Below are 23,181 nucleotides of genomic sequence, written 5' to 3'. Positions count from 1 at the left end.
GGTTGCATTTGTTTGCATTTGTAAAAATTATTTTACAATGAAGAAAAATCGCATTTGTAACACTGTGCAATAGATATGCTCATCATGATAATTTTATTCAAGTGTAACTGTTTATATGAGTAACAAAATTAACATATGTTTCTGGTTGGACATTTTAGGTTTTGAACACGGTGGACCTTTTTGTGGAAATGGAAGAAGAATACGATCGTTAGTTTTCAATTATCCGGTTTCGCAAATATTCTGAAAAGTTCCGAGTGTAAAGAAATTTAAAGCACTTTGAACTTTGTTTAAGGTCTGAAACCCCTGACATACTCGTACTCGTCAAATAAAAGTATTACAAGTGTTTTGTAACTTTTTGGACCAAAACTTGGACAACCTGTCTTTGCAAGGGCAAAACACATGGTCAACATTTGCCAGTTATTAAGTCGTTGAGCAAAAATATTAGAAAGTGAAGCTAGAAGCTCCATTGATTACCTTAACTGCAGATCTTTGCTTTCATTGGCCAATTTGCCGAAAGAACAACAAAACAGTTGCACTTTATGTCTTCTTTGCAAACAACAAAGTCCTCAGTCAGTCCCATGAGTAAATTTAATAGTACAACAGGGTATATGGTAGCTACAAGCCGAGAGTGTAAGGATGAATAACGAAGGAGAAAGGATGAAGGACGAAGGAGGCGCCACGAGAAAGGAGAAAGCAGCTAACAACATTTGTTTTACTTTTTCTAAAAGTTGTTCGGCTTGTGTGAAGTTGTTGCCACTTTTTAGGGCTTTGAATGGCCTTTTGCTGGGTTGTCGGGAGACTAGTAAATCTAATTTCTAACCGCACATGCGGAGAACTCTTCAGCGGCAGCGGGTTGTGGTATCTGCGGCAATGTAACTGCAACTTGTACGAGGACTCGTTAAACTTCGTCAGAGCGCGTCAACTGCAGAGTTTTCTTGTCGACAGACGTCAGTTGTTGCTATTTTAGAGCTTACCGACTTTTAAGTTGTTGCCTAGTACAAACTACAGTTAACACATACGTTCTCGTGTGTTATTATGAGTGCATGTAACATAAGTATGTGTAATGTGCATGTACACAGAGAGAAACTAGTCGGAAAGGCTATAGTTGAGATTCCAACCATAGCATACCCGTTACTTACTTCAATATATATAAAAGTACTTTAAAGAAAATACTCTTAAAATCTTAATTCGACATAACCGTCGTTCTACTTGTCCGATCTTGATGCGATTCAGTGGGATAATAGATAAGACTAATAGATAACGTTAATTACTACAACAAGCGTATTATCTTTAAAACTATGGGTGTGGTGGTTTTTCGCGAATTGCGGGTCTGCGTGAGATATATAGAAATCTGTGTGCCAAATTTGGTTACGCTATCTCTTTTAGTCTCTGAGATCCCTTTGTTCATACAAACGAACAAACGGTTTTTCAAAAAATACGAGGGCGGAGGGGGTCGTGGCTTAAATTTGGAACAAACTTGATCTTTAAGGGGTATATAGAAGTCTTTGAGTGAAAGTTTGGTATCTCTATCTCTTATAGCCGCTGAGATCCTGTTGTTCATACAGACAGACAGACGGACGGACGGACAGACAGACGGAGAGACACCCATGACTATATCGACTTTGCTTTTGATGCTGATCAAGAATATATATACTTTATGGGGTCGGAGAAGTTACATACATTCCAATGAACACAATATACCCTTTTACTTATTTTTTAAGTAACGGGTATAAAAATCAGTTATAAAATTAAGTTCGAATTACCTCGAGCTAAGTACATATTTTAAATCCATACGTATGTACGAATTACTGAAAAATTCTTTAATCAAGTACGAATAATCTTCATATAAGAGCAAAGAATCTGATATCAAGTAAAACTCCAGATTTACTTAAAATGACTATGAAATTTCTTTATATAAGTTCGGAATTTGGGCTCAAATCGGTTATATCTTAAATCAAATCTTTCCTACTCCAATTTTTTTTGCATTCGCTTGCCTTTAATTTCCAATTAGTTCTTGCTTGTCTTATTTGCGAAGGTCTTCGACGGGCACTGAGAAATTAAGCCCATCAGACCTGTTCCGATTTTTAGTTTTATTTTACGAATTTTAATTCAAATATGTTGGCCCCATTTTCCCTTAAATTTCCCGCGAGATGCGAGTTTAACTGCTCCGATATTGTGCGGCATTCTGTTCAGCAAATCAGTAGTGATAGCGTTGGTACCCAATCAATTGTTTGTTTTGATATAATTGACTGTAGTCTATATATAGACTATAGGATAACAATTTAAAAACCATTCTCTTTAATATAAAATACATACAAGTTTTTTTTCAAGCATTAACAATAATTTTTAAGTTTCGCACGGAAGTCAGGTGTTCTTACAGTATTGGACTGCAAAACAGTGCTTGTTTACAACACCAATTAGTTTTTTTTTCGTTTAATTATACACAGTTTTGTCCAAACTCGAACTGTAAAAAATTAGTATTATTGTTATTATTTTAATCCACTCAAACTAATGTTTTAAATCTGTACCTAAATATTTACGCCCTACTCAATACTTTATTGCTTTTCAGAAATACCAGCGGAATTTAGAACACGTCAAGAAAATTCAACAAACGTTTTAGGTTAGAGTCTTACCGATATGGGGTTATGACCTAAATATAATTTTACAAAATCAAATAAATCAAGTTAATAAGATGACCTGAAAATAATTTAATAATATCAAAAAATAAAAACCATATATTAAGTGAAAACCAGAACAGATCTGTGTATGAAACAGGGTAGTTTTACTTTCACAATTACATTAGCAGCGTGAGATGTTGCATTATGGTCATATAACTTACTAATTTGAAGAACATTTGATACTTACACATCAAGATTATACGATTTTGTTTTTTGTCAGCAGTATCAATTATAATTTTAATATTTGAAGAAGTTAGTGTAGACAGTTTCAGAATTTAAGAAATTGGATAAAGTTTATATTGTATTTAAATCAAGTTTGTTTTGAGCGAGTGTGAAAATACTTAAATACATAAATTTCAGACTTAAGATATCGAAAAGATCAAAATAATCGACTTTAATAAATTTAATCTTAGTGATAAATCGAGTTTTAAATGTTGCGTTTTAATTATAAATTTGATGAATTTTTCGCACTGTGTGTGTATGTATGTTAAAGGAAGCCGTCATAGTTTCAAATGGGACGTATGCTTTAGACTGTTTAGGATTTCACTTACAATATTTTTTATTCGTGTTGCAGTTGCAGCAAGTGCGTGCTACATATGGATATAAAACGAAAATGCTGCCACACCGAGTGGTATGCGCTTGTCAGCGGTAACAATGGAAGCTGCGGAAGTTACCAAGTAAAGCGGCGGAAATGTAAAGTCAATGCCATTGTTGTTATTATTTCTACTGTTGACATCTTTCCCCTTCGCTCTGTCTCTAGAAAATTTGTGAGGCATTGTTGTCACTGTTGTTTGGTGTCTTGTCCCTACATTTTATCGTTTGTCGGATTTGTGCATCCTTGTTTGCAATTTTTTTCTTGTTGTTGTTTCTGCCGTTGCTATTATTGTTGTTTTGTTGGTACGAGCATTATTGTGCATTTGTGCTTGAAGCGAATTATGAAATGTGCATAAAAGTTTTTGCTGCTTTGCGTAGCGAAATGCGCATGCAAAATAAATAAACAAACTCTCACACTCACACTCACACTCAAACTCAAACTCACAGCTATAGCCACGTCCATAGTCACACTGCACTCGTGAGTACTCGTATTCACTTGCAGACACACATACAATTATGTCTGATTTACAAATACTCCCACGCCTGCTTAGACACATTCAACGAACTGAACTGGGCTCCTTTGCATTTCCATATGCAAATACTGAGCTATGGTGCTTCTACTTCGTGCTCCGTGCATGTATGTATATATATATTTATCTACATATGTGTATTTCTTTTGCACAATTCTGTTTTTGTTTTATTTTATAAGTGTACCAATATTTAATACAAAATCACTCGCATTTATGCTTATTTTTTTATTATTATTCTCGTGTTGAGGGTGTTCTTATGTTGCCCCAAACTCTTTAATTACATAAAGCATGTCTATTAAGAGTGAGAAGCTGCATAGAAAGGTTTTTTACAGTTGGTGTCTTTCGTGAGTCTATCTGAATGAAACTTGACTCGATAAATTGCTTAAAATATATTCAATCCCTTTTTGATTTTCCACACATCTCCACATAATTAGGGGTGCATTTGAAAGAGTGTTTTTCTGGAATACCTCGTCCTAGTCGAGAGTGCTCGATCGAGGGATACCCTGCGCTTAATCATTGAATGGTGTCTCCTGCTTTTATGGTTTATGGGCATTTTTTTAGTGTGCCAAAACAAGAAAAAAGTCCAATTAAAAATAAAAATTGCTTATATCTGAGTAGAAATACAGTTAAGCTATATTTAATTAAAAAGATGAAAACAATCGATTTTTCCGATTAAAAGATTTTAGCAAAAATATGCTATAACGTAAAAGTTGGTTCTTAGTTGATATTGAAAATCGCAAAGACCTCGGCAATGGTCAAGCCATTTTGCATAAAACTTTATAAAGTAGATTTTGTATTAATGTTAGTTAATTTTGTAGGTTTTTAAGTTATAACATCTTTTTCCGTTTTATTTTAAATAGTCTAAGTACGTGACAATGTATGCATAAATTCAAATTTTTAGAAATAAGTTTACTTTTTTTTCATCAGAATTGAAGTGTTTTCTTTGCATTTTAAATATTTTTTCGATACTGGAAAGTAAATTTTTATTAAAAAATTGTTTAATGAAAAACAGCGTTAAGTTGGGTTTTAAGGACTTTTTCATCCTGTATATATTTTAAAAAGTTATAGTAAAAAACTTTACGAACGATAACAAAGAAAAGTTGAATTGAAAACAAACTGATAATTATTTTAAGGTTTTTTGTATTGCGGCTAGCAAACGTCATTTCATCACAACTCTTGAAGTATTTAAACTCTGTTTAACTTCTTTAATAAGCCACTATACAAACAGATAACAACAGCAGACTAAACTACGAGTGTGCAGAAATTCCGATTCTGAAAAGCAACTTTGATCTTGATGTTTCCATGCATTCCTACTATGGTTTTTAGGATAAGAGGACTGCTTATCAGAGCCGGAGTCGGAGCCAGAGTGGGAGCCGGTGCTAGAAAGTTTCACAAATTTGTTTCTAGTGTTGACCAAAAGTTGTCACACTGCGTGCAGATAATTTTTATCATCATATTTGCTCAAGTTATAAATAAAACAATGGCCTAAGCCTGCTTTCCCCTTCCCTGCTTCCCTTCTTTCATTTAAAGCTTTGCAGAGGGCCTTAGACTACACATCCAAGTTCAGGTCGAGTATATGCTTACTATGTACGTGTTTCGAAATAGTTTTAACACTGTTGGTTACCTTGCACTAAGCTGCAAAAAAGTGCTATGGTGTTGCCAGTGTGTCGTCAGGTACTTAGTTGTGTTTAGGAACACACACCCACTCCCATACGTTTGTTGTCACCGCCTAAAAGTAGGCAACACTTTTACTTTCCTTCTAGAAGCCCTTTCATGTGTGTGTGTGTGTGTGTGTGTGTGTGTGTGTGTGTGTGTGTGAAACAGAATCCTATGGGTTCACAGGAAAGCTGCTTAAGAACACAAACAATAACATTTGCAAAAAGAAAAGAGTTGTTTTTGTTTTCCTGTTTCTGTTTTAGTACGATGTCGAAAAATATTTTACACCTTTACACAAGAGGACAATCTAAGGAGACTCCTAGCTACCGACCTGACGCGCCGCTCCTTATCTAGGCTTGCAAAGAGCCAAAGCCATAGCCCAAACACAAGCAACAAGGTAAACATTTTGAGGTAATTAAGAAAAATTACCTCTCTCAAGCCAAACACAAAAAAAAACTCAAAAAAAGAAAAAGTGAAAAAAGGAAAAAATCAACGAAACAAAAACGAAAAACATGACAACATGAACAGGCAATGGCAACCATAAAATAGCTTCAGCAAAACACACAGACAAACCCAAAGGACAACTGTAGGAATGGACGGACACACGGCGATGGTTGCACCGTTGTCAAGCGACTGTCGAGCTGTTCCTGCTGCTTCCCATACACCCAAAGAGAAGCAGAGGAGGGAGGAGGAACCGTGACTAGCCATCCTTGCCGGTCCCTCGACTTCAGCAACCTGCCATTTTCTTGTGGCCAGGAGTTTTTGGTGTTAACTTTAAATTAGCAGCAAAGTGGAAAGTGTTGTCGGTTGGCTTTTAAAATGTTTTGTGGTGTATTTCATTTATCAAAAAGGATATCTTTTAGTCAATTGCCTGCTGCTGTTGCTTTAACTCCAGTTCCAGTTCCATCTCCAGCTCCAAACTGACGATGCACACCTTTCCCAACTGTCATTTGTCTGTCTTCCGTTAGGTTTGTCTTTCGTTGTCGACCAGGCTACATAGATAATGCGAAAATATGAAGCAATGTCGTGTCTTCTAAATTACCATCACAATAGCCTGTACCGTCTCTTTATGATATATTCGGTTTTTATGTTATCTCCGGTTTCCATAATGGCCAAGTCATTTACATTTTCCTTTGCGCTCTATTATGAATCATTTTAAGCTTCTAATTTGTTCACATTTTCGTAATTAACTCAAAATAAATAAAAGAAGAAAGGTTATCTTTGAATTGCCAAAGATTTAATAACCCTGCCAAAGCCTGTTTTTAATTTGCAACTTATCGTTTCTTTGACAAATATATTATATAGTCCGGTTCTATCCAAGTTTGCTTGGGAATTAGATTGGCTAAGGTATCTCAGAAAGGCGACTACACTGACAAAAAAATGTTCTAAAATCAAGATTTTGGTCTCAGAACTAAGATTTTTGGTCAAAAAAATTCGTCTAGAACATAAAATTCTTAAATTAAGAGAACACATTATGATTTTAAATAAGACTGAGTTCTTATTTTAAGATTAAGTGTTCTTAAAATTAAAATAAAAAAAAAAAAAAAATAAAAAAAAATAATTTTTCACATTTATAATTTTTTTTTTACTTTAAAATTTTGATTTATTTGCATTTTGTTCTGTTTTAGTAATTTTGTGAATGTTATTTTAATTTGTTACGAGTGGGATTCAAACCGCCGCCTACTGCATCACAACTGAAGCGGTTTCTCTAACCAGAGCGCCACGGGGCCACCATTTGTTCGATACGAAGTAGTACCTACTTATACTCTGCTAGCAATTTAATATTTTTATTCTTATATAAAGATTTCTTAGATTAATAATCTTAGCTTTAGTAATTTGGTCTTAAAATAAGATTATATTATTAAGATAATCTTATATATTTAAGTTCTTGATTTAAGAAGTTCTTCTTTTTTTTCAGTGTAGCAATATATACAGCTAAAAATGAAAATTTGCTACGACTGTCCGATCAGATCGAGTTATATACCGATCGCAAGGTTTAATCCTAACTTACAAAATGACATACTTAAACTTTTTATAACCTAAGAAATGTGATAAGGGGGTGTAAGTGGGAGGGCAAAATTTAAATGATTGCATCTAATGGGGCTGTTGGGGCCTTTCAGTAAAATATTTCATTTTTTAAGATTCTTATCAAAAATACGCGTCGATTGATACCTCGATCAAAGTCCTACAAACTAGTTCAAAAGATTATCAAATTGAAAATTCTTAGTGGACTTTTCAAAATGAAATGAAAAGTCCGTTTGTTTGTTTTGCTGTTTTCATCAAAGCGCTAAATGAGCTTATAACATATTTAATGATGGAGACTTATTCCTTTTCGAAAATATAGAAATGTTTGTTTTACGATTTAAAAAAAAAAACGCTAGCTTAGCGGCAAAACTCTAAATCCCGCTAAAATTGATATCTCAACTGTCTCCAAGCCATAGAAGCTACAGGTATGTTCTTTATATCGTTTATGGGTCCTTTTAGGCGAACCTTTAAACTTTTTTCCTAAAGTACTCAGGTAAAATTTTACAGGTAAAATACGGTTTTTTCGTTCACATTTTGGCGACTTATGAAAATTGACATCTGATATCTCTATAAAATTCAATTTGCTATAGTCAATAGAATTCTTAAGATATTAACAAATCACACAAAAAAATCCTCAACACGAGGTAAAAGTCTAGTGACGAAAGCATATTTCAGCCCCAAAATTTCTGATATCCAATTTTGTGACGAACAAAATAAAGTTTAATATAAAAATTTTAAATAAAAATATAAATGAACACAAAATAAAGACGAAAATTGGCATTCTGCATTGTGCGCGAAAAAGGTTGAGCTACCATGAACAAACAAATTTATTTTTGCGCAGTGCCGAATGCAAATTTTCGTGTATGTATGCCATTTTGTAAGTTAGGACTAAGCCTTTCGATCGGTATATAACTCATTCTGATCGGACAGTCGTAGCAAATTTTCATTGTTAGCTGTATGCATTGCTAATCGCCTTTCGCACCCTTCATGCTGTTTTCGCCACTAGCGCGAACTGCCGTCCGCAGTGATATCAAACTTTGACCCACAAACTACAAATGCGTTGGAGCAGGTGAAGTTTGTTTTAAATTTTTGATACGCCCCCTTCCGCCCCGCATTTGGGAATCAAATAGCATTTGGGGAAAGCTCCAGCCAGAAAAGTCGCAAGTGTCGCTGGGTGTATAATACTCTCTGCATGTGTAACAAGGGGGCTCCACCCCCTGCTCGCTTCGCTTGCCTACCTGCGGCTACAGTCGAGCACGCTCCACAGTAGGATACCCTGTGACCAGGTACTCTTTACTAAATGTTGATTTTCGACTGATTTTTCCTATGGCATCTATATTATATAGGAAACAGATCTGAGCCATGGCCAGGATGTATGCCACCATCTTAAAAGCATATTCTATCCGTTTGGTAAAGATATATAAAAAAAAAACAAAAAACTTTTTCATAATAAAACTTGATTTTCGACTGGGCGTCTTTATGGCAGCTATATGATATAGTGGTCCGATGAACTAAATTTGGTCAGGATGTATAATACCAGTCCAAATGTTATTGTGTCAGATTGGTTAAAATATCTTAAGAAGCTAAGCAGTTTTTTATACTAAAACAACACTTTCAACCTATCGTTCCTATGGCAGCTATATGATAAAACTTGATCTACGTACGGAATTCAAGAACCAAGTCTCTAGCTTTTATAGTTTCTGAGATCGACGCGTTCAAACAGACGGATAGACAGACAGACGGACAAACAGGGCTAGATCGACTCGGCTGTTGATCCTGAGCAAGAATATATATACTCTATGTGGGCTGCCACGCCTCCTTTTGCCTGTTACATACACTCTGCCAAACACAATATTTGTACCCTTTTTTGCCCATTTTTAATGGGCACTTGGTATACAAAAAGGTACGCCCTACTGAAATGCTGAGTTATGTTAGACAGTTTGTCATTTGGTCATAATTTGATTTGGTTCTTAACAATAGAATTAATTGCAAAGTCTAGTTAATCCAACTCGTATACTTGTAACTAACATTGTTAACAATTATTAAGATTTTATAATACCTCAGCACTGTACAACGGGGGATTCACCCGGAACGAAACCACGCACATGTCGCAAGTCGTAAAAAAGATTCGGGATATTTACCGCTCTTTTTGGCATCCACGAGAAACGTTACTTTGCCTGCCGTGCCCCAAATGCTAATAAAATCAAAACTGATTACCAAATCATCTTCAGCGAGCAGAGCGCGTTAAGAGCGGGTATCGGGGCGGACGGAATCGAAGCATGCATATCATATTACTCATACGCCACGTTATACAATATACTTACAACGTCAACAAGCAGAACGTTGACTGCTTTAACGCGGTCGCGGGACGCTAAAGGCAAATGGATGGCAACCAAGTAAGGCACGTAAATGTGAGTGATGGGTTGGTTGTTGTGCGTGTCTGCGTGTCTGCGTATCTGTATCTGTAAGTGAGTGTGAGAGTATGGCAACAACAAAGCAAAAACAATTAATTGAGTTGGGTCCTTCGTACGTGGCATACGCTGGCAGAGTGCAACTGCGCCAGTTCCACTTCCAGCTCCAGTGCCAGCGAAAGATAAAACGCTTTGCAATAGCGCTATAATTTAATCAAATTTGTCACCCTTGCAATTGAGAGAGTCACACGGCAGCGAAATTCACCGTGTCGCTATTTCCATTGTGCGGCATGAGGCGATGAGACTTCGTTGTCGAAGTCGGAGTGGAATGGTTGTGGCAACGCTTGCGCTTGAAGAATTTATGAATGGTCTTTATGGTGGCATCCGAGCATGGCGGTATCTGGGTATCTCGTATCTGGGGAGACGTATTCGTTGCATCGCTCGCACTTTGTAAATTCAATTGAAAATGCGTTTAACGCGCATAAAATATCTTCGACTATGAGCAGTCAACCTCTTTGCAGCCCGCCCATGGCCCTGCCCCTGTCCCTGCCATTGATACAACTTTTCCACGGCTATTGTCTTTCAACCATAGTCGACGACTTTGCGATTGGGCATTGGAAATTGGTCATTAGCAGTTTGCACTTTGTAAATATGCAACCGACCTTTGATACCCTACAAGTGCTATTACCAAAGGCCATGGACAAACAAATGCCTTTCTAACAGACGTCTCTCGTATATATACGAGTATATAAGGGATTTCTCAAGCACAGTTGAACGCTGGAAATACGAGTCTGTTGACAACCTCAATAGCCGCCAATGGTCACCCTTCAGCTTAATGCCAATGCATGTAAAATTTTATTTAACTTTGTAAACTACCAAATAAATAAACTTGTTTAAGCTAGTTCTAATTTAACTTATAACTTTAACTATACCATAACCCAAATAGTTATGATACATGAGTAGTGTTATAATTCTACATTAATAAACTAAAAGATTCTTGATCAGGATGAAGAGCTGAGTCGATATAACCGCGTTTTTTTTGTTAGTTCTTAAAACGATTCACTATACGAATGTCGAAAAATATTACTCAGAATACGAAAACTCGGAAGAAAAAATTAGGAAAACAAAATTAGGAAACTAAAATTAGCAATACTGTTATTCAAGCGCGAACTCAGAATGAAAATTAAGGGGGGTGGAGAGCAGAAGCATTTTTTTAAGTATGTAATTTAATACCCTGTGTCAGCATAAACAGCCGAGTCGATATACTTATGTCCGTCTGCTCGTATGAACTAAAAGATCTTAGAGATGGTAAGAGTTAATCGTACATTTGGAGTGTAGACTTAATATAATTTAGTTAGATCAAGTAGATATTAAAATATTTCCACGCCCACTGTGGGGGGCGTAGTTCGCAAAAAGCCGAGACTATTAATAAAACTTGGTGGCGATATGTCAATACTGGCAAGTGTCTGCCTATATCTTATACATCCTAAACAAATTTTGCTCAAATCGGCCCACTATATTATATAGCTGCCATTCGTAAAGAAAAACTGTTTTGTTCATCTGGGCTCAACTACATCACCGCGATCGAATCGAGCAGGGGGTGGAGTTCCCTACTGGATAACAAACTTCCCATATTTGCATTCTATAATAGTATTATTTAACTGGAAAAATGTTTTCCAAGTGAAGGCATGTTTTTAAATCAACTAAAATCAAATTCACAAAACATCACTCAAACTGCAGTGGTTTTAGTATGGCTTATAGCAAGATGCACTTTGCCGTCCTCGAAATATTTTTGAATTTTAAATAAATTATAATATTTATACAATTTGGTGCAGCTGCCCCATACCTGCGTACGCCCTTGCAGTTATTAAGAATTACAAATTAGGAAGACAAAAATTAGGATAAAAATAATTAGGAAAACAAGAATTAGGAAAACAAAAATTGAGGGGAGAAAAAATTGGGAAAACAAAAATTAAGAAAACCAAAAATTAGTAAGAGTAAATTAGGAAAATCAAAAATTAAAAACATTTTTTTAAAAATCGCGTCAAGAATTGTTTTATAATATCACCACAATCCCTGCCACAAACCTTTTAGAAATTTTTAAAAGAATTAATTTTGAAACAACTGTTTGAAAAATTTCCGAGCTATATAAATGTTATTTTAGGTATGTTTTATATAATTAATAAATTAATTTAAAATACATTTCATTCAATTTCAAAAAATACCTTAAAACCTTAATCTCTCCAAAATATTTTTGTTGTTTGAAAGCATTGCTTGCATAATTTTAGAACACTCATTCCTATGTGCAACATAACTTCGTAATTAAATTAGTCTTCGTATTCATTTTGAACTTTATATAAGCTAAAATTATTTCGAAAGCTAGCGTTTCTTGAGCATACAAGACGCTTAAAAAAATTATACAGGAGAGTGGTTTAATTTTTTTTTTAATAAACCTTCGGTCTAAAATCAAAATCTTTCGAATCTGATCTTTCGAAATAAAATAAATTTTTTTTACTCCATAAAAATTGGCCGACTCTATTATACAGGACTGTTTTACTAATTTTTTACAAGCCAAATGCACAAAAAAGCCGTTGTCGAGACCCTAGAATGAGCAATGGTTGCTGTTAATTGTAAAAATTATAAAATTATATTAAACTGTTATTTAAATTTAACAAAAGGGCATTAAATATATTTTAAATTAATTTTTTTGTACCAAATATACCAATAATGAATATAACCTATCTTTGTGTACCCGCAAATAGGTGTAAGAAATTAGAGCTCGACACTTCTGTATCTAAAATGTAATTTCATGAATAGTACCACTGTTGGAATCAGGGATTATTTCCTAACTTTTATTTAAAACTTACGATATAACACTTATTTTTGATTTTTATTAGAAAAGTAAAAAATAATAATTAAGTAACAACTTTTATTTAAAAGTTTAAAAATGGATTTTTTAAATAAAAATTTAAAATAAGTGTTATAATTGATTTTTATTTTAAATGTCACAAATAAGAGTCATTCTAAACTTTTAAGTAAAAACACAAAAAAAAAGTTCAATTGAATGTCTTTTGAACCAATTGGTGTGTTAAAAAAATTTAAAGATATTCTTGCTTTTTGCAGAAGCCTAGAATAAGAATATATTTAAATTTTTTTAACACACAAATTGAGAAGATTCTTTTAAAAGAACATAATCCTATTAACATTTAATAATTATATTAATATGAAGTGTATTGAGTTCAGATTTCATTTTGATTATATTTCCGAATTAATTGATTAATTATTTGCTGACAATTTATATAAAATATTTCATTTTCATTATATTTCCGAATTAATTGATTAATTATTTGCTGAAAATTTATATAAAATAGCCTTTTAAATACTTTTATAACTATTTATTTAAATAGTTGATAAAATAGTTACTTTGCAAATGTATTCAAAGCCAATTGGATATTATTAATAGATTACAAAGTAAACTTTCACAGCTGACTGATATAGTCATCCGATTTTATGCAAATTTAATCAGTGTGTAAATTTTGGTTAAAAAGACATATTCTGTAAGTTTGGTTAAGTCAATTAAAAGCAATAAGAAAGTTTATATTAAATTATTTACAGTAAAAAAAAAAGAAAAAAAAAGGTATTTAACAATAATTATTCGGCGTTATTTTCTATAAGTTCCTTGACCTTTTCATCTAACTAATGTAAAATTACCAGATCATTTTGGCACTGGACGATGCACAAAGGACCATACTTAGAAACACATAAAGATTAAAGCCGAATATAGACGAATATAACAAGTTCTATTCCAAGAAATTCTCGGATATGTTAGTCACAAAGCTGTAAATGAGAAGTTAAATGTACAGAATACACAAATATTTTTTTTATTAAATACACGTTCAACAATTTTTTAAAAAAATTATGAAAACATAATTTTTCACAGCGCAATGCAAAGCACATTAAAAAAGGCGCGAAAATGAGTTCAGTTATGGGCAGAAAACTATAGTAAGTTTTGAACGCTCACGTCTGCTTGACTATCGATAGGAAAAATATTTGAACACTGGAATAAATATTGTCGGAGTGTTAGTTTGCAAGAAAAAAAAATTAATATCAACCAAATTCAAATTTTTAATTTGGTACTATTACGATGAATTTGTCATAGCTGTGATGAGCCAAAATTTCAAACTTGTAAGGCAATCGGCTTGGCCTATACAATGCGCAGTCATTTAGTCAGTCAGTTGGACAAAGAGATTTATATATATAGACTAGAAACAAATAAATTACTGTTAAATTTGCAATATTTTCTTTGTAAACATGTTTAAAAAAGTTAAGCTGGAGAGGTTCACGAGCTTTAGATGCAATCAAAATGATTAGATGATCAAAATGATGGAAAACGTTTATGCGAACAGTAAAATGGAAATGGCTTTAATTCGATGGCTTTGCAATATGCGTGCCCTGTTGATGCTTGACGTTTTTCGAAAAATACCGGATGTACGGATGTATAGTATTTGCACACTCGCATCGATTTGCAATTGGTATAACGCCTTTACTGGCTGTTCGAGCCAATATCTGCGAACCGGGCTTCGTACAACTTGTCAGCATCAAGCGACTATTGCAATGTTCAACATTTGATAGAAAAAAACAAAATATTTATCACAAATAAATATAAGAAGAAAAAAACGGAGGTAAACGAAAAAGGCAGCAGAACATGGCGTCAACCCATGTTGGGATGGGGGTGGCCAACGGTCACGTATATTTTATTTTTTGAATGCCACCGTCGACATCAACACGCTGCCAGTCTTCGTGTCCGTCCTAGTCCCCTTAACGTTCTCCGTGTCCGTCCGTGTCCGTGTCCGTGCCCGTCTCCGTCTCTGTTTCCGTCACCCACCTCACATGTCCAAGGTGGCGCTGATTCCAGCTGCAGCCAGTGCGTTCATGGGTGCATCCGGCTGTGTATGTGTGTGTGTGTGTGTGTGTGTGTGTGTATAGGTGTGTGAGCTCAAAAGAGGGGCAGTCACCCTCCCTAAATAAAAATGTGTCTCACGGGCTATGAAAATGATTGAAAAATATTGATTGTGCAATAGGTAAAGGAAAGCATTTACCATTATTTAAGTTTCAACATTTTTGACATCCCAAAACGACCAAATACATATTTTAAATTCACAAATATACTTACATCTCCTTGCGACAGCTACGACAAAAACAGAGAATGGGGTATATAACATTTTATAATGTCAAACACCGTGACTTGATTTGAACAAAAATGTGTTCACCCGAATGTGTTATAAAATTTTACTACTAAATAATATGTTAAAAGTCATACTATTTTAATTTATTGTCCGTTAAAATTATAAACTATATTTATGATCATGTCAATCATTTAAAAGTAAACCTTTTAACGTTAGGATATTTAATAAATGAAAATCTATATCTAGTAATTTGAAAAATTCAACAGCACATTTACAATCTTGTCTAATGATAACAATACACGATGATATATAATTACAGAATATTTCTTTTCACATTATAAAATTAATGCAATTAGATTAAAGCATAATTTAATTTAATTTTGTACTTTATAAAAACAACCTCTAATGTGATGATTAAGGTTTTTATCGATAAAAGAAAATTCAAAATTTACAATATTTTAAATACATATTATATGTTCTTAAACAATTTGCCAATAACATCCAATAACGTTCAAACTGTGTTTTATTTATTACTATTTTATAGATTTCGCACTTTAATAATTGTAGGTAAATATTCATATGAAATATATTTATTGAAAATTACAAAATTTTACGCCAAAAGAATACAGATAGAAATGTAAATATTTGAACGAAATTTTGTATTGCGAGTAGTAAATATATGAACTATTTTATATTAAAAATAAGATCATTTTGTTAATTACTTAAATTAATTTTTCTTTTTTGTACTTTATTTTACTCACAGGCAAATACACGGAATAATGCTCAAGGTGTTCGTATTGCAAATCATTACGATATGTATATTATTAACAAATGTTAATTCAGGTGTGCCAATTGGTAAGTTAATCTTTCGCTTATTTGAATTTCAATTTGTTCCATTAACTGTGTTTTCAAATGTCTAACGTACATCGAATATTGAAAGACCAATTTAAACTGGTCAGCGCACAGAGCTGTCTTACTTTAAGAGTTAATCTTGATTGTTGCATGTACCATATCCTGGTTTAGGAACTGGTGGACCATCGCAAATATTCGAAAACAAAGATGCGCTGTTGACATGCGTTGTCTCCGAGAACGCGGCCAACAATACGGTAATATGGAAGAAGGGGGACGAGATCTTAACGGCTGGAACGGTGCGGGTCACAAAGGATCATCGTGTGAGAGTTTTGCATGATGAAAGTAAGTTGGATTTGACTTTTCGAATAATACTTCTGAAATGTTAAGCACAGACATTCGATCTCGCATAGACCCAAAAGGACGCAATTTGGAAACGGGAGGAGAAGTTTGGGTGCTGCTAATTAAGAGCCTCAAGGCAAGTGATTCGGGTGCCTATATCTGTGAGTTGAACTCTGATCCGGTTTTACGCAGCATACACATACTAACAGGTAAGCTATAGAATTTTTAATGTTTTTGTGGTCTTAAAATCATGTTTCTTAAATGCAGTTAAGGAGCTATCGCAGGGAAATAACACAGACACTGCTACGGCGGAGTCTAGCGATGTCTTCCTCTTACCGCCGCCCCTTAATGCCCAGGATAATCGCAGCTTTTGGCGTCCAAGTCAAGCGCCGCCTGTGTTTACCCATGATTTTACCGAGTGTTGTGAGCATTCGAATGTCTCCTCCCAGTGCATGGGCTTCTGCAATGTCCACAATATATTGGATGGAACTACAGATTTCGATCCAGAGGCCTGTGAGAAGGACTTTCCCAGCATTGTAAAATGCATGGCTGATGGTCGCAATCATGTTCCCTGCTGTGTGGAAAAGCAAATTCCCGATCTGTGCCAGGACATGTGTCGCGGCGAGTACACACCCTTCACCGACAGGCTAAAGACTCGCGTCTCGTGTGTGCAGCACACCCTCAGCGGACTCCAGTGCATCCTCAAGGGGGTACAGCTGATACCCAGCACGCCAATTCTTCTTTCAATAGAAGAGGTGCGGGAGACAACGGTCAACATCAGCTGGGCAGCTCCACAGAAGCTGGCCGACCAGGTTTCCCACTACATGGTCAACCTCACAGCGTTGCATAGCTTCGACGAGGACGAGCTGAGCGGTGAGGTCAAACATAAATCGTCGGACGGAACTGATCAAAAAGAGGAACAAACGACGCTCTACAATGTTCCCGCCAATCAGACGTATTTCTTCCTCGACACACTCTCCCCTCTGACCATGTACGCTGTAGTTCTCACGGCCGTCAATGAATACGGTTCCAGTCTGCCCAATGAGCGACTTCGCTTCTTCACTCACACCAGCGCTTCGGTGGCCGAGGCTCAGGCGGGCAACACGGACAAACAGGTGATGCCCTCGTTGCCAGATATCCGAGGTTGTTGTGAATCAAGTGGAATGACGCACCGCATGTGCATGGACAAGATGTGTGACCCACAGAAGGCGGATCAGGCCACGCTCCCTGACCTAATGGTGTGTGCCCCTTGGTCGAACATCACATTCACGTGCTTGGCTAATAACATTGATCATACGCCCTGTTGCCGTGCTCGTGGAATACCCTCGGCTTGTTTCCCTCTCTGTGCTGGCAAGCTGACCTCTCTGGACTTTAGTTTGTTCAAGTAGGTATACATTAGATTATATTATATTGCAGAGCTGTAAAAATTTCAATCAATATGTTTTGCAATCTTTGCGGTTTCTCAGAAGGTAATTTTAATTAGTAAATGACTCTCTTACATGAGATGGATCAAAAATCAGTACTTGCTGAATACTGACATATAACATATTACCTTTTAAATCAACCTTCAACATCATTTGAAATTTCGTTAGAGATCTTTATTCGTCGTTCGCACTATTTGTATAATAAAATTCACGTGATACCGATACCAAAAATTATATTGTGATTGGTAATCAAAATTACCGCTGAATACCCTATTCATTGTTATACAGATTTGATTGCAATCACAGTTGGTTGCATATTTTATGATACTAAAAATTTAATCTGCAATCAACTTAAGATAATGGATTGAAACCAGTTTCTAATTTGGTTGCTATCATTTATTCATTCAAAACTCAATATATCAGATAGTGGACAGAGGATCCAAGAGCCATTATTTAATATTGACGAAACAGAAGATTAAAAATCGCATTTAAAATTTTAAATAAAAGGTAAAATGCTTGTTATTCCCATAAACACAATTATTTATTACTAAATAGTTAATTAAATTACTCACGTTGTCGATATGGGATTGAAGTCAGTTAACAAATTTGATAAAGAGAGAGAGATAACAAATAAAAACTATGACTTAATTAATAAAGGCCATGAAAAGGGAATCAAACCAAAATTGATTAAAATTATTTGTTTAAATTGTTTGCCTATTACAATTTTAGCAAATCAAAATAAATGTAGTTTCATTGCAATGAAAATAGTCTGAAAACTTTATACAAGTTTCGATTGGAATCGTATCGATTGTAATTTCTTACAGCTCCTTTTGCTATCATTGGAAGTAGAGTAAATCTGAAATGGCTGTATTAAATCTGAGAATGCTTACAGAGTTGAATTGCTTTATCATTTCACAGATGTCTACGTTTCATGTCCGAGTATAGCAGCTGTCTATTCCAAGGCTATGGTGTGCTAGCTGATCCTCCATCTAAGTTGCGTACGGTCGCAAAAACGGATAACTTTGTCATTCTGGACTGGAATAAGCCAAAGCGTCTGGCCGATACGGTGACCACGTATCACGTCAAGTTCCGTCGTCTCGGCGTTGGCGATGACTATCTGTCAGTGGAAAAGGCAAGTGCAGGAGAAGCTAGAAGCTAGAACTTCTCGAGGTTGTTCGGCTAATTTAATTAACTTTGCAGCGTCAGCCGCCACTCATCCTTGAAGGTCTGGAGGCGGACATCTACTACGAGTTCTATGTGGTATCAATTAATGCGTACGGCAAAAGCGAACCATCTCCACGTCTCATTACACGCACCCTGACCGCTGAGCTGGACCCAACTCCCCTCGGCAAATACAACATGTCGACGTGTTGCCAAGCTTCAGGCCTTCTGCCACAATGCGCTCCGCTTTGCTCCTACAACATACGCCTGTCCGACATCGAAAATCTCGGTCCGACGTGCCGTGCACAAATGCGTGAGTAACAGCTTAGCCCAATTCCATGACATACACATGGCCAACACTAATTAGTGTCAGTCCAACATCCTTATTAAGCTTACAAGCTGGACAACGAACAACGAACAACGAACAATGGGCCATCTCAATGATTTTTCTCAATTTAATGAGCTCATTTCAAATGCTCTTTTTAATTGACCATATTACCAAATTCGAAGACCCAAAAACGAATAGCAAATCAATACAAATGTTTAGTTGAAACATATTTGGTAGAAGAATAAAACTGCTTGAAATTATAGACATTCTTTTTTACGTTCGATTGGCTCGAAGCCAATCACTTAATTGAATAAGAAGCAGTTCTACAACAAGAAATGCTGATTAGATGACCGAAGAATTAATGCAATAACTATCAATCGAAATTGAAATAAATTTAAATTCAACTAATTGGGTAACTAAAGAGCTTCAATCCATGCTTTATATGATAGAAGTATTAACTAGATACTTATTATATTGTTAGAATAGAAAGTTGAATCACCCAAGCTTAACATAAATAGTTTTATTGATAATGAACTAGATACTTATTATATTGTTCGAATAGAAAGTCGAATAACCCAAGCTTAACATAAATAGTTTTATTGATAATGAACATGTCAAGTTTATTAGATGATGACTTGCATGAGTTTAAAAGAATTACTCCAAGCAGATGTAAAATCTGTGGTAATTTCCTGAAAATTGCATTAGTATGCAGAGTCATCCTTTCCGTCATTGGTTGCTCAAAACTAATTTTTCAAGCGCCAAGGAAGTGTCCTAAAATTAAGTATCCAAATCATGTCAAACACTAAATTGATGAATTCAAAGCTTAAATTGGGGCCTGAGGGGTGGATTTATACTTGACCAGAGGCTGCTGTGTCATGGCAACGTCTCTTATTAACCGTTCTCTGCTCAATCTCAGCTATTCTGGCTCGCTGTGCGGCAGGAGGACGAGACCACAGTCCTTGTTGCAGCCGTCGTGGCGTTATTAACGCTTGCATGCCACTCTGCCGCGGCGTCATGCCACTTGCGTTGACCACCAAATCGACAGCGGCAACTGCAACATCGGCGGGAATCGGAACGCTCACATCAAATGGAAGCGGAAACGGAGGCATGTCAGCCTCATCTACATTGGCGAGCAATGTGCCAGACTGTTTATCATACGCTGGAAACATTTTGCAGTGCTTCGAGGAAGGTGAGAATCGTAGGGAAACCATGGCAGTTGTACTCAGTGTTGCTAAAAAGAAGCAGATGGCGGGAATTATAGCTATATATTTAAAGAGCAAGTGTTTTATTATATCTTCGACAAAATTACTGAAAGTAGTTATAACTAAAAAACATTTCAAGAACTCAAGTAAAATGTTTATCTCATCAGTAGTACTAAATATATTCAATATTCAAAAACTGTTAGAAATGATCACTTATTTATTATTATATATAATACTATTAAAGAAAATGTTTACTTTATTTTTTTTTTAATTGTTTCTATTATTTGTATTATGTAGTAGTATTCATTTAAGAAAAAGTAACGATAATGATTATTTTATGTCTTGGAATCTCTGAGATCTAGTTGCTCTGATACTGATCTAGAATATATGTAAATGCTATATAGGAGTTGCCTCGTTATATAGTTTTTTCTCTGGCTTTCTTGTGCATTTTCTAACCTTTTCTAATTTTTCTAGCTATTTTTAAATGTTAATGTATGTAGCTTTCTTAGGCACTGATGAGTTGGCAACACTGGTCTACTCTTATGTTTGTGATTGTGTGCTTGTGTTTGCGGCTAATTCTGTTTGTTTAATGGCGTGTCTGTGCATGTTGAGCATACGCACTGTTGCACACGATTGTGTGCTAAATTATTTGGTCAATGCCTTGGCTTAGCCCACAAAATGGTAGACAAAACCAATATTGGCCAATTAAACTTGCATTATAAAATCAACTGCTCACTCCCACACTCCTCTGCTTCCCAGGCACGAATAACATACCCGGACCACCAGGAGATGTGCATGCAACATCCGTGACGAGCACAAGCATAAGTCTGGCATGGACTCCGCCCAATGCGGAGAACCCCTCAGCCTCCACTTCCACCTCCACCACCGCTCTGCCCACCGACATGTTAACCGGCGATGAACTGGCTGCTGCAGCTGGCGTTGTGGCTGGAGATGTCGCGACAGGAGCCGATACTTTGACAGCTAAACAACTGCAACAGTCTTCGGGCTCTACAAGTGCGCCCCATAATGATGCCGATGCCGATGCTGATGATATTGATTTTGTTGTTCAATATGGGCGAGTCAATAACATGACTATGTATGAAACAGTTGCCAAACTGGAGAATGTGAGTAAACTCTCAATCGACTAATACTGCTTAAGTTAATTATGATAAGTGATCATTTACTTATATTACTCAATATTAGAGAAGGACTGAAGCAATTACTGCTCACGTCTTTACTCGAGAAATCAAATTATAGTTTTGACTCTGTTAACAGTTCCCATTATCGCAGGCACAAAACATTTCTGAGTTATATGTATATGCATACGAATGATCATTGTTAGATTGAAGAATTCCAAGCATGTTACAGAATAGTGTAATGATCCTGAAAGTTCTATTAACAAGTCGCTTTATCCCAGATTCTTAACATTACGAATGTTATATACAAATGCTATGCAAATTATGTTTGCATTATCATTTAGCTCACGCATTATTTAATTAACAGGTCCCTTATCTCACTTTTGACATTTTAGTTAAGATATAGCAACTTTTTAAACTGTTTTGTAAGTTAAAGAATAATAGAAAAAACACAAATCTATTTTAATTATCAATGATTTTAAATTAATTTTATTTCTACATTTTTCGTTGGAAGTATTTATATTAATTTTTATTTTCAAAACTACCGATTTTAGATTTTAGAATAGTTTAATTATTTCAACATTTTTCGTTACAAGTATTTTTATATATTTTTATTTTCAAAAATACCAATTTAATTTAAAAGCTGGTAAGCGTAAAACGAACGCAAAGTGAGACTCGCTAAAGTTTTGAAATAAAAAGGCCCTCCATAGCATAACAATATGTGTACAAATAGTATGTAAAAAGACTCATATGTCCATATCAGTTAGTAACCTTTCAATGATTTCTCAGGTATTGAAGCACGTGCCCGCTCATACCTTAAACTGTGAGTAACGTTTTGGCCAAAGAGTGTGATTAAAGGGTTGCTATGGACCATAAATGGTGCATTCGTCGAATGTCGAAAACGTGACCATAAACTAGTCAAAATTGTTGCCATAAAGGGGCAGGCGAACTTGGCTTAATATACATATAAATTGCCATTGGCATTGTTGTAGTTATTGACTGTTGTTGTCGCACATCAAAGCGCAACACGGCGCCACCTGCGCCTGCCACACCCTCCCCCCGTCGCCTGCAACTGCCCCTATCAGCCATCAGCTATCAGCCATGGCCATCAGCAGAGTTATTGGCCTCAAAACTGGCAAATGCTAAAAAACGCTGCAAAAATAACTGAATAACTGAATAACTGGCAAGTGTTTGACGTCTGCTGTTGTTGTTGTTTTGTTTTTGTTTTTTGTTATTGTTGTTGCTGTATTTGATGCGCGCAAAATGTTTTCAATGTGATCTGCGCTCCTCTCTCCTCTCTCCTCCTACCTACATCACACCACACTACAAACTAGTGGCCCGTCGACATCGACATCGACTAGCCCGTGATGCCAGCACCCAAAGGCGTAGTCTGGTAGTATCAGGGGGGACACCTGCCCCCAACATAAATTTACGGCTTCAGTGTTAGTCCTTTCACCAAAGTTATTGAATATCCTTGTATACCCAGTACTTTTAAGTTTTATTTTAAGCGAAAAAAGTAAAATCATTAATGAGCCCCCTTGTTTTTTTTCTAAAATTAATTTCTAAAAAATGATTATGGTCCAAGTTTTCACTGCGGACTAGTGACGAAAGCAGCACAAAGGGTGCGGAAGGCGACTAGCAATAGATACGACTGAGATC

The 23,181-nt window shown here is 35.7% G+C and overlaps 1 protein-coding gene across 1 annotated transcript in view; it reads left to right on the top strand.

Moving 5' to 3' along the window:
* The window catches only part of LOC117789255 (Ig-like and fibronectin type-III domain-containing protein 2), a 69,753-nt gene that overhangs the window by 32,328 nt on the left and 14,244 nt on the right, over positions 1 to 23,181 (top strand). Inside the window, exons 2-9 of the mRNA XM_034628367.1 lie at positions 15,844 to 15,935; positions 16,104 to 16,274; positions 16,343 to 16,480; positions 16,539 to 17,655; positions 18,614 to 18,827; positions 18,896 to 19,169; positions 20,101 to 20,373; positions 21,146 to 21,510. Of these exons, the coding sequence (XP_034484258.1) occupies positions 15,860 to 15,935; positions 16,104 to 16,274; positions 16,343 to 16,480; positions 16,539 to 17,655; positions 18,614 to 18,827; positions 18,896 to 19,169; positions 20,101 to 20,373; positions 21,146 to 21,510 (2,628 nt within the window). The 5' untranslated portion in view covers positions 15,844 to 15,859. The remainder of the gene's footprint in view (positions 1 to 15,843; positions 15,936 to 16,103; positions 16,275 to 16,342; positions 16,481 to 16,538; positions 17,656 to 18,613; positions 18,828 to 18,895; positions 19,170 to 20,100; positions 20,374 to 21,145; positions 21,511 to 23,181) is intronic.

Source organism: Drosophila innubila (assembly GCF_004354385.1).
Source record: "Drosophila innubila isolate TH190305 chromosome 3L unlocalized genomic scaffold, UK_Dinn_1.0 0_D_3L, whole genome shotgun sequence".
NCBI classification, from domain to species: Eukaryota; Metazoa; Arthropoda; class Insecta; order Diptera; family Drosophilidae; genus Drosophila; species Drosophila innubila.
This window is presented reverse-complemented; position numbering and strand designations above follow the sequence as displayed.